Source organism: Callorhinus ursinus, unplaced genomic scaffold (genome assembly GCF_003265705.2).
Source record: "Callorhinus ursinus isolate GAN/ISIS: 27379988/994484 unplaced genomic scaffold, GSC_fseal_2.0 scaffold1, whole genome shotgun sequence".
In the NCBI taxonomy this organism is placed as follows: Eukaryota; Metazoa; Chordata; class Mammalia; order Carnivora; family Otariidae; genus Callorhinus; species Callorhinus ursinus.
The window spans coordinates 60665492-60683018 of record NW_027397063.1 but is presented as its reverse complement, the minus strand read 5'-3'; the positions used below and the strand labels follow the sequence as shown (position 1 = coordinate 60683018).

General features: G+C 50.9%; 1 protein-coding gene across 1 annotated transcript in view; it reads left to right on the top strand.

The window, feature by feature from the left end:
• The first annotated feature begins 13435 nt into the window (after positions 1-13435).
• HEG1 (heart development protein with EGF like domains 1) overlaps positions 13436-17527 on the top strand; it is a 95054-nt gene continuing 90962 nt past the window's right edge. The window contains exons 1-2 of the mRNA XM_025875586.2: positions 13436-13541; positions 15993-16121. Of these exons, the coding sequence (XP_025731371.2) occupies positions 13436-13541; positions 15993-16121 (235 nt within the window). The remainder of the gene's footprint in view (positions 13542-15992; positions 16122-17527) is intronic.

Below are 17527 nucleotides of genomic sequence, written 5' to 3'. Positions count from 1 at the left end.
TCCTCTGACCTACACAATAGAGTATATCCTACACAAACAGTTTTAAATCAGTGTGGAAGTTTGAGGTTCAAGATTCCATCTTCCTTCCTCCCCTCCAGGTTTCTGACTGAGGGAATATATTTAAGGATGGGAAACAATGTGCCAATTTAGGTATTAATACCTGGACAAGGGTGTAAGAGCTGTAGGGGGGGAGGCAGCTGAGGTCAGAAGGTTGAAGTAAGGCCCGTAGTGTCTGATTTCTGAATCTAAGAGTTCACTTCTCCCAAAGACCCTTGGATGAGGAGCTGGAATCAAGAGAGACAATGACGAGCTGACCTTGTCACCCAGTTACAGATAAATTGCCTTTCAAATCTGGGCCCTGTTCACCAATGAAATGTGGCCCCAGATTTGACCAATCAGACTGGCCTCCCGCTCCCCTGGGGAGGAGCAGATGGAGGATGTCAGTGAGGTGGGGACCCAAGTGTTCCCTCGCTTCTGCAGTGGTGCGGCAGGGGGAGCTTGGGAGGTAGCTCTCTCCTCTCCATGGGCAGAGGGGAAAATGAGGAGAATGGAAGGGACCCCAGCAGCAGTAAGAGCACTGACAGAGGCAGACACAGGGGCTGTGAATGGGCACAGAAGCCCTAAGGCACCCTGATAGCAGTCGTGGAGGGCTCCCTGGAAGGGGAGATATCTGACCTGCATCCAAGCACTTGCCAGAAGAGAAGAGAAGCAGGGCGTTCCCAACAGAGGGGACAGCACAATGAAAGGCGTTTGGGGGTAATTCAAGGTTTCAGAGGCATAGGAGTGAGGCAGTTTGAGGCAAGAGAATTACGAGGCAAGGGCCAGGTCCTGAAGGGGCTTATAGCCCACTCTGTATGCTGTGAGAATGGAAGGCTGAGAAATGTTAATAAAAATCCATCTTCAACATTTTATGGGGCTTTATCAGAAGGCCCTCGTAAGAATGAAGCGCGCATGATCCGGGAACCACGCAGCTTCAGCTCTAGGCCTCCCCGGACACATCTTGCTGTTCCTGCCCTTCCGCACTGGAGAGGGGGCGAGTGGGAGGCTTCCACCCCTGAGGGCAGAGCCGGTGGGCGGGAGGGGCCGCGGAAGCAGCCCTGAACTCCGCAGGGGCAGGGACCAGCCACTGGAGGTGCAGCGAGCCCCCACTGCGTGCGGTGCCAAGCCCCAGCCGCACCCGCACCCATAGCTGGTGAGTGCGGGCGGCCAGGGTGGGAGGAGGGGCAGGGTTAAGAACGGAAGGAACAGAGTTCTCTTCCTAGCACTGCTGTAACAACGACCATGCATTTAGTGGCTTAGAACAACACAAATGTGTTCTCCTACGTAAAGTCGGGAGGCTGGCGGTCGGCAATGGCTCTCCTGGGCTAAACTCAAGGCATCAGCAGGGCTGTGTTCCTTCAGGGGATCAAGAAGAGAGTATTTCCTTGCTTCTTCCGGCTTCTAGAGGCTGCCTGCAGGCCTGGGTGGTGGGCTGGCCGTCACCTGTACTCTGGCCCCTGCTTCTGCTTCTGTCACTGTGCCTTCTCCAGCGCTGTCTCCTTCTTCCGCCTCTAAAGACCTGTGGGATGGCATTGGGCCCCCTGGGTAATCCTGCACGTTTTCCCCATCTCTGGGTCCTTAGCTGAACTCCGTCCGCAAAGCTCCTTTGGCCATATAAGAAACCAGTTATAGGTTCCGGGCCTTCCGTGGCGGCTGGGGAGCTGGGGCAACGGGGGAGGTGCGCGGGGGACCAGCGGAAGCACGGCGACAGAGCGCGCAGATGCCGCCCCACGACAGGCTGCTGAGTTCAACTCACAGGTGCTGAGACGTGGAGGGAGGAAGACATCCAGGGGACTTCTAGGGGAAGCGGGTTTTGAACCAGGTTGGTCAGAGGATATGGAAAGCTTGTGAACCAACAGAATGAGGTTCGAAGACGAAAGAGAAAGAAGGAGCAAAGCAAGAGGATGCAGGTCTCACCTTCAGCCTGACGACTCTTCTTCCTTCCTTTGCCTTTTAGGCGGACTCATTTGGAGGGAGTTTGGTGTAGTTGCTAATTCATGGGATTCAGGGAAGCACGTTCTCGGTTTGAATCCTGGCTCTACCACTTGCTAGCTCTGTGACCTCAGGCAGGCTTCTTAACCTCTCCGATCTTTGATTTCCTTCTCTGTGGAATGGGAATTCTAATTCCTGCCTGCCTCCAAGTGGCATTGTGGGTACCAACTAAGATGAGATGCACACTGTTTTGGAGGAAGTGAGGGTGGAGGAGGTGTCCTAGAAATGTTCTACCACCACTGCTGGTGCCCTGTCACTTGCCGTGGAGGACACAGAAAGGAAGAAAACATCCACCAGTCATTGCAGTGATTCTTGGCACCTGCGAGTCCGACATTTCGGAGCAGAGTGGAGTCCTACTGCTTCAGCGGGCCACAATGGATCTTGTCAGCCACAGACAGAGTGGGACGCTGTCCCCAGCCAGCCAGGAAACCTGCTCATGTGCAAGAGCGAGGAGAACCAGCAGAGTCGCCTCCCGTCATTTCAATTCTGCCTCTTCCACCAACAGCCCTTCAGTTTATCAGATTCTTTGGCACATTCCTACACCACTTTTCCTCTCAGGCTTCTCCTTTCCCTTCCCAGAGCGTTGGAAATTTTTCTTAAACATCAAAAACCTACTCACTCTCCAGTTCTTTTGAACCAGGGCTTACTCTAGAGCAAATAACCCACTTTCTTGCTAGGTCTTATCCCCCAGTGTCCACATAGAGCCCAAGAAGAGAGGATCAGATATGGTGGTTACATGGGTGTGTGTATGTGGGGATTCTGTACCGTTTGCACTTCTCCGCAGATAGGGGAATGCAGAAGTCTGTACTCACCACACATTGCTCAGCATCCTTGCATCTGGGAAATGTGCCTGGGCTCCTTGGAGGGAGCTCATAAGCAGAAATAGGGACCAGTTTGTCAGTTTGAGGCAGTGAGTGGAGGCGTAAGCCCCGGGCTCTTGTTAAGGTACTCTTCTTGGGGAGAAGGTCACATTCAAGTAAAAGGCAAAGCAGATGGCAAGAAAGGCCCACCAGCATCAGAGGGTCCCCAGTTGGCTGTGCTCCTAGGCAGGGAGCCCACCTTGCAGCATCAAGGCTGGTGCCCTTTCTCTGTTCCCTCGTCTGATGGGCTGGGAGTGAGTGGAGGATGGATAGCAGTCGACTCCTCACTACCATTCACTGAGGTGAGGGTGGCCACAGCCTCCTTCTAAAGGAGGCAGAAGCAGTTCTATACATGGGAGTCTGTAATGGAGAGCCTGGACTTTTTTCCCGATTTTGTTGTTTGTTTAAAAAGGCAAGTGTGTGTGTGTGTCTGTTTGTCTGTCTGTCTCTCTGTCTGTTGTCTGTTGGTCTACCTGTGTCTGTGTGTATGTGCACTTTCTTGACTATCTGTTAGAGAAGGCACTATATAAAAGAAACTGGACTCACCAAATGTGAAGCCTGGCTTAAAATAGGGGCCATGTGGCCCACATCAGATTCACTTTGGGAAGCCTTGAGGGTGAGTGGCATTTCAAAGCATTAGCCCCCTCCCAGCAGCCAGCAAGAGGGCTTGATGAATGCTGATCTTTGTGATGTGACATGCAGCATATGTGATAAGAGGCTGAAGATGGAGAAAACAGCCCTGCTTTCAAATATGAACCCCAAACTGAAAGTCACAAGGGCAGATGCTCCAAATAGCAGTGTCAATTTCTAATTGAGCTGCTTGTCAGATGGGTTATTCTGTGTAACTATGTGTGTATTAGTCGGGCTAGCTTTGCTGCTGCAACAGGCAGCCCCCAGGTCTCATTGACTTGGCACTGTAGACATTTATTTCTGGCTCATATTCCAGAGTCTGATGCAAATCAGAAGGGGGTGGGAGTCCTCCTCACTGTCATTCAGGGACTGAGACTCCTTCTGTTTAGTAGCTGAACATTATCTAGGCAGGCAGAGTCTTCCCCTTGAATTCTCAACATCCAGCTGGCAGGTGGAAGGAAGGGAAATGTGGACGGGGCCCTAGAAGTTTTAGAGCCCAGGGCTAAACAGGCTTATATCACTTCCTCCTGTGTTCCATTGGCCAGAACTAGACATATAGACTGTCTAAATGAAAGACTGGCTGGGAAATACAGAGCAGCTGTGGGTTCAGGAAGAAGAGGAACCAGGTTTGGTGGGCCTCTGGTCGCTCTCCACCACCGTGCTCAGGATGAGAACAGCTGTGATGAGCTCCTTACTGATGGCAAATTTGAGTGCATCTCCTAATTGTTCTGTGTTGGTTTGCCATACTTAATCCAATGATTCTGCCATTCCTTAAATTGTGTGTAGAATTCCATTTTTTCATATTCTCTTCAGAGCCTTTGAATACTCTAATGAAAGGCAAGTTTGTATCCCTTGAAAGTTCGTTTGATTTCTGGAAGCATCCGAAATAACTAGGAACCCAATCTGGGAATAAGGGGGACAATTCAGCTACATTTTCTTCTTTGGATCAAAAATGAAGTGTGACCACAAAGTTAGCTGACTCTTGAGGCCATTTCCAAAGTTGGGATCCCAACATAACACATTTTGAGGCCGGACAAGGACTGACAAGACCTCTCAAAGTGCTGACTTGATAGCATTTATTTAGATACATTGTGTGAGTGTGCATGGATGTGTGTGGCGGGGAGGTGAGTGACGGTGGTTATGGTTCATACACTGTCTTTTATTCACAATCTGTTTTGGTCTTTTTTGCCTTCCCAGATTGAAAGACCTTCCGTACGTAGTACAGACATATCTTCAGTTATAAAGCATCCCAATTCGTGGTTTTAAATATTTTTTATGTGCTCTGTCAACACATCCAACCTATCATGGATTCGTTCAGTCACTCACTTACTATTTATTGAATGTCTATGTGTGCAAAGCCCTTAAAAAAATCAGAAACTGTGAAACCAGATGACAGCCATTCCTTCTGCGGCTCAGTCCGTAGGTGCTGGAAGCAGAGTGTTCAAGGCTGAGGAAGCAGGAATTGGGCACAGACTTCCTGGATGGCCAGGAAAAGAGGAAGTGGGCTTGGAACAGACTGCACTTGGATGTTTCAACCAAAGCGCTCTGGGAAGAGTAATTACCTGCAAGATTTTTTACTAGACCAAAGAGAATAGATCAGCTCTTCTCTGGACTGATGTTTTACTTTTCGGGGTAAACCCAGTGCCCTAGAAAATCTTCATGTCTGTTTTAGAATTAATCATGTTACCCCAAGACACCAGACCTGAGCTTATCTTTTCCTCATGAGCAATAGGAAGAAGCATAAGAGATAGGGGTGGACCACGCTCTATGGCAGCAGTTGCAGGAATGGGTTTGGGAATCCCATTGTTCCATCATACAGCTGCATTCAGGGGTGAGGGGGTAAAGCCTTATTTCTGAAACTGTGGTTCTCAGCTCACTAATATAAGAAGTCACCTGGGATTTTTTTTTTTTTGCTAAATGGAGATTCCTGGGTCCTTCCCAGATGTCCTAAATTAGACCTCCTAAATCAGCCAAGGAACATGCATTTTTTAGCAACCTCTCCCCCACGTGATTCTTGAAAGTTTGAGAAGCCCAGGTGGAAAGGCTTTGCGCTAACGTGAATCTGAGACTAGCTGTCTTTATGAGCTCCAGGCTCTGTGGTGGGCAGTAGCACTCCAAGTCCAGAGCTTCAGGTGATGTCTGCTGGCGAGGCACACTGGTCTGTGCTGGAGTCCAATAAACCTCACTGTGGGAGCCACTTCCCCATGGGCCACACTGATTAATCAGAGACAAAGCACCTCAGAACCTCGTTCCACTAAGGATACTAAGAACACTGGAGTAGGGCTACATCACCTTGGGTGCGTGAGTTTGCGGCTTTGGGTCTATTTATTTCTAGACCTGGATATAGACGTATTGTTGTCGCTGCCATTAGCAGGTACAGCCCTCCCCTTACCTTCCGCCCCCGCCCACAATCCTCCCTTCCTTCCAGTCCCACCTCTCAGGAGGCTAGGGCTCTGCGGTCTTGGCACTCATCTGTAGCTGGGGTCCTGCAAGTCATGGTCAACCCTTAAAAATTAAATAAGAAAATCTTTACTGAGCCGGGCATTATGTTAGACACCCATATTCATTGTCTCATTTGATCCTCAGAACGGCTCAGTGAGGTAGGTACTATTTCCCCCATCTTACAAAGGAGGAAACTGAGGCTCAGGAAAGTGAAGTAATTTACTCAAGGTCCTATAGCTAGTCAGCAGCAGGTCTGGACTTGACCTCAGATCATTCCTCGGTCACTGTCCACAGTCCCCGTGGAGGACAGTCCAGACCTGATCTGCTCTCTGCAAGTCACCAGCAGCTCATCCTTTACTTCTAGAGCAGGCACTGGCAAGCCATAGCCCCGTGGGTCAAATCAAGGTCAAATCAATCAGAGTTTGTCTTTATTTTAATCGAGGTGAAATTCACACAAAATAAAATAATCCATTTTAAACACCACCTGTTTTTCAAAATACAGTTTTACTGGAACGCAGCCATGCCCACTGGGTCACATACTGTCTATGGCCGCCTTCTCACCACAGTAGCGGGGTTGAGCAGTTGTGGCAGATGCTATACGGCCCACAAAGCCTCAAATACTGGCCCTCTGGCCCTTTATGGGAAAAGTTTCCTGGTCCCTGCTTTTGAGAGTTTTGGCCTGGATCCACGCCCTTGGGAATTGAGTTTTCTCAGACATCTGCGATGCCCTTCCTTCCTAAAGGTAAACTCTCCTGCTCTGTTGTAAGCCATGCTTTTGTACCTCGTGGACCTAGCTCCTCAGCTACCCTGTTTCCTCCTTATTCCTCCTGTTTCCGCCACCCACAGGTCAGTCCTGGCAAACACACACCTGTGCCTGATCCGCTGAGTGCCATCCCATTTTCTTTCTTTTGTGCCAAATAACCAGTATATAAGGTTTACCCCTGGATAGCTCACCTTCTCTCCTTATACTTTCCCTCCTCACCTTCCACCATCCAGCTTCCAGCTTCTGCCCTTCCGTTAGCCACATCTTCATGTGGATGTCTTGGAGTTCCATGAAATTCATTTAATCTACCTGGCATCCCATCTTTGCTAAGACCGTGTTATCCTGCTGTCTCAAATTAGTTTCTCTCTCTCTCTCTCTCTCTCTCTCTCTCTCTCTCTCCTTACATCTGTTCTGTTAACAAATTCTGCTGCCTTTTTTGGAAATGTCTCTTGGGTTGCTCTCTTCCTCATCCCCACCAATTCCTTGGTCCAGCCCTTCATCCCTTCACATCTGGATCACTACAGAGGCTCCTGACTTGTGTCCCTACCTCCCCCTTCTCTAGCTGGTTTTTCAAATAGCAGGTGCTCAAGTAGAATCAGGTGCTTGGGGTTTGCCTTTGCCATTCTTTCCAGAGTCCTCTCCCACACTCCCTGTGTCGTACTGAACACGGGGTCTCTGTGGCACTCAGCACCCGTGTCATACTCTTTCTTCCACTTAGGATGTTCTCTTCTGTTTTCTTTGCTTGGCAAACCCCCTCAGGAAATAATTCTGATGTCACCTCTCTAAGAAAGCTTTCTCCAGCAAATCCTCAATGTTCTTAGACTTGTTTCATACTTTTGTAAAATAACTTGTTATACTTATTTGTGGATCTGCATTTTCTCCTTAATCCGCTGGCTAGTCAAGGGCAGGGACTATGTATCTGCCTCATCTCTGTGTACCCAGAGTCTAGTATGGGTACAGAGTAGGTGCTCAATAAATGCTTCTCGAGCCACCATTTTGATCACATCCGTCTACTGCTGAAAGCTCACACTCAGTCTCTGTTTCCGCTGCACGAAGTTTACGGCAGTGGTTTTCTACCCCGGATGTGCACTAGAATCACCTGGGAGCTTTTGAGGACTACTGATCCCCGGCCCTACAGAGAGATTCTGATTAGGTACATAGGTTCTAGGCACTGACATTTTGTAAAAACTCCCCTGGCAATTCTCCTATCTGGCCAGGATTGAGAACCGCTGGTCTGAGGCCTAGTTTTCAAGATTCCCATCCATTTCTCCATCCACACAGGAGTTCCCGCTCAGAACCTTCTCACACCTTTGGCCTCTTCCCAAATCGCCCTCACTCTTATGCAGACCACCCTTCTGTCCCCCCCCCCCCCAGGGTAGGGACCCTGTTGGCATGCATCCCAGAGCACCGAGCAGAGCCGGGAGTGTGGGAGAGCCCCCTCGGGGAGTGAGCCTCAGAGCACAGGCTTCTGTCTGGGTTGGGTGGGGAGGAAGAACTGGGGGGGGACTTGCAGCAGGTGCCTCGGCCGCCTCCCCACCGCACTGTGGACGGCACCAGCTTCGCCACACCAACAATGACCCCACAGCATGGTGGCCGAGAGCACAGAGCCTTAGACTGGCTCTGCTCATCAGCAGACATGGAGCCCTATTTCCTGTCCCACATTCTTTTCCAATTCTCTTCTTACAAAGTGGGGACAGGACAGGGGAGTGGGTGGGACACCAGGCTGGTGTCTGCAGATGAGTTCCGTGAGGCCTTCTGCGTGTTTTCCGTGGGCCTGTGGCTCAGGCCCCTGCGGCTCAGTCAGAGGGGTTTTTGTTTCTCCTCGAGACAAGGAGCCCCTCAGCTGCCAGGGCTACTTAGAAGGAGCAAACGATGTCACAGGACACATGTTTCCACTTGCTCCGGTGAAGCAAAAACCTTTGGAAACAGGACATCTTGAGACATTTATTATCTTCTACCTACTACTTATTATCTTTGAAACATTTACTTATCTCTTATTGTCCACAGTGGGTCAGAGATTAGAGAGATCTTTTGTCTCATGAAAGTCACGGGTTCACATGTTCCTTTTTTTCCAAATTTTAGAAACAGATAAATCAAGAGACTCGTAAGGTAACTGTTATTTGGTTTAACCCATCCCAAAAGAAGTCAGGATGGTGGTGACCCACGGGGGCAGAGAATGGATATCTTTCCCTCTGAGTGCTGAGTACACAAACGTCCAATGAGTGAAGTTCATGGAGCTCTGCAGGACACGTTCATGGCATGCCGCAGGTGCACTTTTTTCTATGTACATCACATTTTAATAAAAAGTTTCAAAGAGTTGCTCATGCTCTTGGGAGAAATTCAGACAACACCAGGAAGCACACATATTCTTCAACCAATTTTAAAAATAAAACTCAGGGAATGTAAAAGTTGATTCCACAAATATTTTTTTAAATGCCTTTAGTTCTATGTAACAGTTTGTTAAAGAGAAGAAACAGAAAAGAGAAGGAGAGAAACATTGGGCATGAGTTGATTGGAAGAAAGCCATACAAAGAGAAAAAAAAAAAAACAACAACCCAAAAGCCTGATGGAGAAGTAGAGAAATGGATGGGCTGGGAGGCACTCAAGAATGTCAAGTGAGACGTGAAGAAAAGTAGAGACGGAAAGAAGCAGAAACAGCCCCATGGAGGAGACACCTGTGAACAGAAAGCAACAGAGAAAGACCCCCCAAAATGGGGGGAGGGTGCCAGGGGTTAGAGAGGAAGGTGAAAACCCCCAGCCTCACAGAGCAAGGCAAAGAGGAGCAGAAAGAGGGTAGAGGGGAGTCCAGCCGAGAGGGGGAGGTAAAGGTGTGGATGTTGCACCTGGTCACCAGCTGGACGGTGGGTTGTGGCGGCTTGTTAAAAGGCAAGGAGCTTGGCAATCACACGAAGAAGACATTGCCTCCCCAGTGCCTCTGGCACAGGGCCCAGCACTTGGGACGTGCTCATCCAATAGGTGTCGACTTCTTGACTGAATGAAATGATGCCTGAAAACCCAGGCCCCTCTGCCCCCAGTGGGAAGTTCACCTCTGAGTTTTCTGCTCCTCTCCTAGGGCCTCAGCCACTTTGCCCAGGGTCCTGGCATCCTAGGAATTTCCCTGCCTGCTCCGGGGAGGATTTTTCATGCTGGAAGGTTTTGCAAAATAAGACCGCTTTTATCAGAATTCTGTTGCGTCGGAGAATGTTCCTGGCTCATTGACGTTTACAGTGTGTAACCGATTTTATCGGAGGAATGTTGTTTGGAATGGAATGGTCCTTACAGAGGGGCAGACGAGAAACGGAAGGTCATTCGAGGACCCACCCCAAGCTGTCTAAGTGGTTACTCAGGGTTGCCGTACATGATGCTTGGGAGCCTGGCCAAGCTGTGAGCAAGCCTTCCTCCCTGGAGGAGGTCCCAGCGGTCTGCTGTGGGATTGTGGTGTTTACGGCTCACCTTGGCCCTCAAAGCAAATGCACCAGCGGGTAGAGGCGCAGCAAGGGCTCCCTAGGCCTGGGGTCCAGCGAGCAGCCTGGCTCACCTGGACAAAATGAAACCGTTCCTGACATTTCAGAAAGGGGACAGTAAGGCTTCTCCCGAGAGGTCACAAATAGGGAGATGGGTTTATCCTTTTGGTTCTTTTGTCAAAATCCCAAGGCCCTCTGTTTCCAGGACTCTGGACAAAACGGTGCTGGTGTAGTAAGCGTCCGGGGTGCTGACGGCGGGGGCGGGGGGGGGGGCTTGAATTCTCTCTCCTCTGTTGTAACCCCTAGTGTTGCCAGGGTCAGCAGCTTCTCTCGGAAAGGGCTCTGGTACTGAGTGGGATGCAGAGACTGAGACAGGAAGGGAAGGTCATGTGAGGTCAGAAGTCTTTGTTCCTGGTGGGAGGGAAGCTACCCTGAAGTGGGAGAGGACTGAGGTGCCCCAGCTCAGGCCAGGGACACTGGACACAGGTCAGCAAAGAGAAGCAAGTTGGGAACAGCTCGTGCTGCTGGACACTCTCCTGTGAGCCCTTACAGGGCTGGGCATTCTAGCACGTTTCTTGCACCCTCTATGATTTCTAAACTTCTTCACTGTAGTGGGTGGAACGGCGTCCCCAAAAAGATATGTTCAAGTCCTAACCCCTGGTACCTGTGAATGTGACTTTACTTGAAAAGGTCTTTGCAGACGTAATCAAGTTAAAAGGAGATTATCCCGAATTAGGCTGGGCCTTAAATCCAAAGACTGTTGTGCTGTTAAGAAGGCCATGTGAAGACACAGATACAGACACACGTGGAAAGGAGAAGGCCATGTGACTAGAGTGATGTGTGCACATGCCAAGGAACGCCAAGGTGGCTAGCAACCAGCAGGAATTAGGACAACGCAAGGAAGAATTCTCTCCTAGAGCCTTCGGGGGGAGCTCGGCCCTGCCGACACCTTGGTTTTGAACTTCCAGCCTCCAGATCTGAGAGAGGATAAATTTCAGTTGTTGTTTTACACCACCATGTTTGTGATAGATACTTTGTTACAGCAGCCCCGGGAAATAAATGATATTCATGTTCCTTCAGATTTCCTACCCCTCAGCTCCGCTGCCTCCACTCCAGTCCCTCCACCCTTAGCAGATAGCCTTGTATTTGCTCTTTTACAAAGAAAATGGAAGTCCTCAGCCAGAAGCCCAGAGCCCTTCACTGTGCCACCCTCTCGTCGTTCCCTCCTTCCAAGGCCAGGCCCTTGGCCTGCGCTCCCACGTCTCAGAAGCCTTGTCCTGCCAACCACATTTTCTCTTTCCTAAAGCTTTGATTTTCTCTCTCCCGCGTACACCCTTTCCATGTTCAAATTCTTCCCCTAAAAGCAAGAAAAACTCCCCTACTCCTTCATTGCCCTGTGGTTGCTGTCCTAATCCTAACTCATCCCCTTCAAAGCCAGGCTCTCTTGAGACTTCATTTCTGCATTTCCTGCTCCTCCCTACTCGCTCTTTTGCCGCATCTGCTCCAAATGCTACGTGGACACCTTCCTTATCACGGTCACAGGGGACTTCCATGTTGCTAAAGCCAATGGGTATTTTCGGTCATCTCCTTGCTTGACCTTTCGTCAGGGTCAGCCAGTATGAACCACCATCTCCTTCCCTTCACATCCAGTGATGTGACTTCTCCTTGGGCTTCCTCCCTCATCTGCATGGCTCAGTCTCCTCGCCCCAGCCATCTCATGTTGCGGCCCCACAGCTCATTTTTAGTCTCTCTTCACTTACCAGAGTGCTCTCTTTTCTCAATGATCTCATTCCCTCGTAAGCAGATCTGGACCTCTCCTCTCAGCTCCACATCTGCGCATCTAAATGCACACTTGACATTGCCACTTGGATGTCTCAAAGTCACCCAGACCCAAGTCCAAAACAAAGTTCATGATCTTAACCTCAAAGACTGAGTTCTCCTCCACTGTTCCCTCTCCTTGTGAATGGTACTCCCATCCGTCCGAACATAAAGGCTGGAAACTCAGAAAATCTTTGACCTCTTCTCCCTCATCCTCTACATCCATCTACATACCTTGTGGATTTTGCCTCCTGCAATCTCAAGTCCATATTCTTCTGTGAACTGAGCTCTATCATCCTTGTTCAAGAATTATCATTTCTCACTTGGACTGCAAGACTTCAGGCGTCAGCTCTGTGTCTTTCTAAGTCATTCCCGGTATCATAGCCAGAATAATGATTTCCAGTTGCAAATCATGTCACTCCTCACCCCTTTCTCTTTTCCACTCCCATCTCCCCAACATGAAACCCTTAAAATGACTTCCCTAAATTCTTTTTTTTTTTTAAAGATTTTATTTATTTATTTGACAGAGAGAGAGAGACAGCGAGAGAGGGAACACAAGCAGGGGGAGCAGGAGAGGGAGAAGCAGGCTTCCTGCTGAGCAGGGAGCCCGATGCGGGGCTCGATCCCAGGACCCTGGGATCATGACCTGAGCCGAAGGCAGATGCTTAATAACTGAGCCACCCAGGCGCCCCATGACTTCCCTAGATTCTTAAGGTAAAGAAAAACCTTCAAAATGGGCAGTGAGCATCTGCATGACCTGGTTGCTATCAGGATCTCCAGCCTCACTTCCCTCCACACTCTTCCTCGTTCTGTGCTCCAGCCACATCAGTTTTGTTTTGGTCTTTTTACATGTACTCCAATTCTTCCTGCCTCAGGACCTTGGCACACACTGTCCCTGCTCTCCCTTGCTGATTTTCAGCCTACAGAGCTTTCAGATGGTGGCTCAATCTCATGTTTATAGGGAAGTTGAAAACCCCTCCCAAGTGTTCCCCTTCAGGGCACTTTCCACAGTGACAAGCTTATATTTATGTTCTTTTGATAACCGTCTGTCTCCTCCAAATGTTTTAGGGCTATGAGGTCTGAGACTGACCCAACAACCAGCATGATGCTAGGCACAGAATTGTCACTTAGTAAATATTTGTTGAATGACTAAATAAAAGAAAGAAGGTACTATGTTGGAGTCTGGGGATACAAAAATGAATGAGGCATGGAACTTCCCAGAAAGCAGCTTGCAAATTGGGGGTGGGAGGGTGGAAGCAGAGGAAAGGCTGACTAAACAGAGTCAGGGTATAACAGGGTGATGAGCACATAGCAGAGGAGCGGGCCAGAGGAGACGGTGCTGCCTGGGCCCAGCTCACCACCCCCCGATGAAGCTCAATCCAGGTGTCTGTTGGCTGATCTCAGCCCTCAAGGATCCTAGTCCTGCGATGTTACTGCTCTGCGGCCACCACTGTATCCCAGCCGTGGCCATGCCACCCCCGACTGCCACGAATCCTACAGGGCACTCTCCTCGGGAGCTGGGCACTGTTCAGGGTGCAGCGTGGTTAAAGGCTCTGGTTACAATTAGAGCATCATGTGGAGCGCTTCAGTGGGGAGAGTTCTATGCCTTCTGGACAATGACCTCATCATATCCTCAGACCAACCTGGGGAGGCAGCAAAGGGTAATGATTTCTCTCCCCACTCTACAGGTGGGGAGACTGAGGTCAATAGAGATCACTGGGCTTGGCCAGGGAGTGAGAACAGTCTGGGAACAGAACTTGGAGGGAACCCAAGGCCCTCTCTCCAGGATCTGCCAGCCACACCAGTTGGCAGAGGAGAACTCCTCAGGCCGAGGACGAGCTGCAGCAGGAATCTGCAAGCTTGTTTACTTTGGTGCAGAAGGACATTTCATCACCTCTTGGAACCACAGAATGCTAACGCAGATGGGCCCTCAGAGATCATCTGATTCAACACCCTTGTTTTAGGAAGGAGGAAACCGAGGCCAGAGCAATGAATCTCCTTCGCCCTCCCTTTCCTTTCCCTGCCCTACTGATGGTGAGTGGTAGGGCAGAGACTGCTAGCTGTCTACCCAGACCTCTTCTCCCCTTCTTTGCCTCTAAGGCTAGACTGTATTTCCCAGACTCCTTTGCAGTTTGGGGAGCCACATGACAAATGTTCTCTCCAGTAGGACATGAGAGGAAGGGCGGCATGCCACATTCAGGCTGGGCTCCTATGCTCACAACTCCATGTTCTTTTCACTTCTGGCCGATTGGGATGTCAATTCCAAGGGCAACTTCGGAACCATACATTAGAGAAAGGCAGAGCTGCCATAGTGTGGGTCCCGGGAACACTGTGTGGAGAAGAGCCACGCGCTGACGTGAGTGCCTACAGCTGCTAAGAGAACCAGAAGAAGAAAACATCGATCACGTGAAGCTGCAGCTTTTGGGGGGGCTGATTTAGTTCTGCAGTCTGGCCTAAACCTAATCTAGCTCACACGGCAGCCAGCCGGGAGAGCCCCTGAAAAAGCTTTGACTACAGGCAGTATCGGGTGGTGGAGACAGCAGGCTGACTATGGAGTTTGCTGTCAACCACTTTGGAAGGCCCCCACTCCCACCGCTGGAGAGGTTAGGAATGCCTGACTCCTGCCTCACTCATTCTGGGAACTTGGTCCAAGCTGGCGCCCCAACTGTTTCATTTTCAGTCAGTAGGTTGTCAGGGCTGGGATGCATCTGAGATGTCATCTGATTTATCCCCTGGCTCCAGTCAGGGCCTCTTCCAAGCCATCCACAGTGACCAAAAATCATGGTTCGATTTTTATATCCCTGGGCAGGAAACACCACAAATGTCCTTAAACACCTGTTTCATACCTCCTTGCTACGGTGTCAGAAGGTCCTTACTGAACCCTAAAACACCAGAGCTGGAGCACCCCGTAGCAATCATCTCGGACAATCTGTGTTTTACAGATGAGGAGACTGAGGCTGGGACCACACAGTTAAAGAGCGGTCAAGTCAGGACAAGAAGCCAGGACTCGAAGGCCCAGCTGACTACTCTTTCTAAGGTTCTGTTTGCCTCCAACTCTCTCTTGCTGTTTTCTCTTCTTCTGTCCTAGAAGGTGATGAAAAAGTGCCCAAGTCCATTTCACTGTGATCAATCCTTCCACCTTCTCCTGTGTCTCTCCCTCCTCACCCCGCCAGGGGAAGCCCTTCCCAGCTGATGTGAGCTTGGCTATTTCTCTTAGAAGGCGAAGAGAAGATTAGGGAGAGAGAAATCTGTGTTGCCTACAAGGGAGGGACGTGTCCCTGGTGCGCGTTTGCTCCTTGGGCCTTGGTAGTGAATGCAGACTCTCTGGTGGGATCTCTGAATCCACGTGAGAAGCCTGTAAGGGCCATTAAACCCTTGAATGTCACTGGTTGCCTGGGAGGGCAACCCGTGCTCTGGGAAAAGTACTCTGAGGAAGGGAGGGAGTGGCGGCGACCAGAACCTCTGAGTACAGCGTCTTGGCCTGTTGGGGCTTGTCTGGCTGCGTCTGGGCAGCTGGGCAGTTCTGCCTGTTAGTATGAGAGCAGGATCCTGAGAAGTTGAGCTGAGGCCATGAGAGCAAACTTAGTTACTTACAGGGGGATCATTGTATGGTACTTTCTTGGAAAGACCTGGAAATTCCACATGAGAGCCCTGGCAAGTTGGGTTTGTTTTGTGGTTTTTCACAAACAAAATAAAATAAACCCAAATGGTTATTCCCCACTCCCCTGTTTAAGGTGAGGTTGTTTATACACAGCATCCTTCATGTTTTCTGCCAGGTGACTCACTTGGACTGAATCACTAGAAAGTGGGCCTAGGTCCATCTGCAGCTGCCCTGGACACCATGATCTGCTCATTGCCCTGGAGGTGGGGGTCATGGAGCTCTGGAGACAGCAGAGAGGGGTGGAGAAATGGGGTGGGGTGAAGAGTCAGGCCCGAAAGGGAAGTCCATACTCATAATTTCCTGAGCATCTGGTGGTCAGACAGGAGTCCCCGATGGAACTGACAAGATTCCCCAGGGAACTCCAGTATTCATTTCAGTTGAGACATCGTCTAGATTATTGCAAATTCTGAATTGTGGGACCAGAATTAATGATGCCACACAGTCCTTCACAGGTAAATCTCTTAATCTGTGGGTCTCGCTTCAGAATTTTGAGCAAATTATTTTCCCATTTTGAGCCCCTCTTTCTTCAACCTAGAAATAAAAAGGCTTGCAGTCCCTAAAATATAGAGATTTTATCCTTTACTTACCGGGAAGGAAAGGGATATGGACACAAATGGGAGTTTATTTGCCAGGAAATTTGGTTTTCACTAAATCTTTGAATCTCTCCCCTGAAAGTTTTCATTTAAAATTCAGTGATCTCTGTGTGTCCTTTTGTTTAATTTTCGATCTGCAGCCCTTTTTCTGAGTATGAGTTTGCCTAGCCATGCCCCAGTTCACAGTTTTCTTTTCCCTATGGCCTGTTTGGGTGTCCTGGAGGTGACATTTCTGCAGAACTCTGTGTGTGAGCCAAAGGCAGTGGTCCTATGGGGATGGAGTCCAGGCTCGAGAAGGCTCTGGAGAACAGGGTGACTCCCGCGTTGGCCACAGGGTGAGGTGTTAGGCTTGGCAGCAGCGACCCCCAGCACCAACCCTGGGGCCTGGAGGAGGTGTGGTGGTGATGGGAGGGGAGGGGGCGGTTCAGATTAGCAAGGGGCAGTGACCACTCGAGGTGACAAGAGGGGGACAGGTTCCACTTCTCTCACATATCAAAGCACTTTGTACAATCTAGTTAGTGCTAACCACATCACCCAGTACCCGCTTTTCACCCACTTACTGCGCATTTAAGAAGTTGGGAAATTCTGGTTCCCGATTGGGAGGACTCGGTTTTTCTAATTTTTCTCCCAATGGCAAAGCAACCTGAATGGGGGTGGGGAGGGCGTGAGGGCGTGTGTGCGTGTGTGTGTGCGCGCGCGCGCGTGTGTGTGTGTGTGTGTGACCAAAGTTGGCCGGCGGTGTGCACCTCACCCCGCGGTCCCCGGCCGGCCCCCGCCCCCTTCCTGCCCTCTCCCCGCCCCCGGGCCCGGCCGCACTCGGCCGGTGATGTCAACCCGAGGAGGAGCCGCCCGCCCGCCCGGGCTAATTAGCATGTAGCGGCGCCGGGGCCGCCTCCGCCTCCGCCGCGCCCGCCCGCCCGGCCCCCGCCGCCCTCCCGCGGCTCCCCACAACTTTTGAGGCGGGGACTGCGCTGGCAGCCTCACTTCGCTCACTTCCCCGGCCCAGCGCGGCGCCCGCCGCCCGCTTCCCTCGCACCCGCGGCCGCCCCGCGCCCGCCCCGCGCGCCGGGCATGTGAGCGCGGGCGGGCGCCGCCACCATGGCCTCGCTGCCGCTCCCGCGCCCGCTGCTGCTGCTGCTGCTGTTGCCGCCGCTGCTGCTGCTGCTGCTGTTGCCGCCGCCGCCGGCCGCCCCCGGGACCCGCGGCCGGACGCCCTCGCCGGCCCGCCGCGCGCCGAGAGGGGCGCCCCTCGCAGGAGCGGGGCC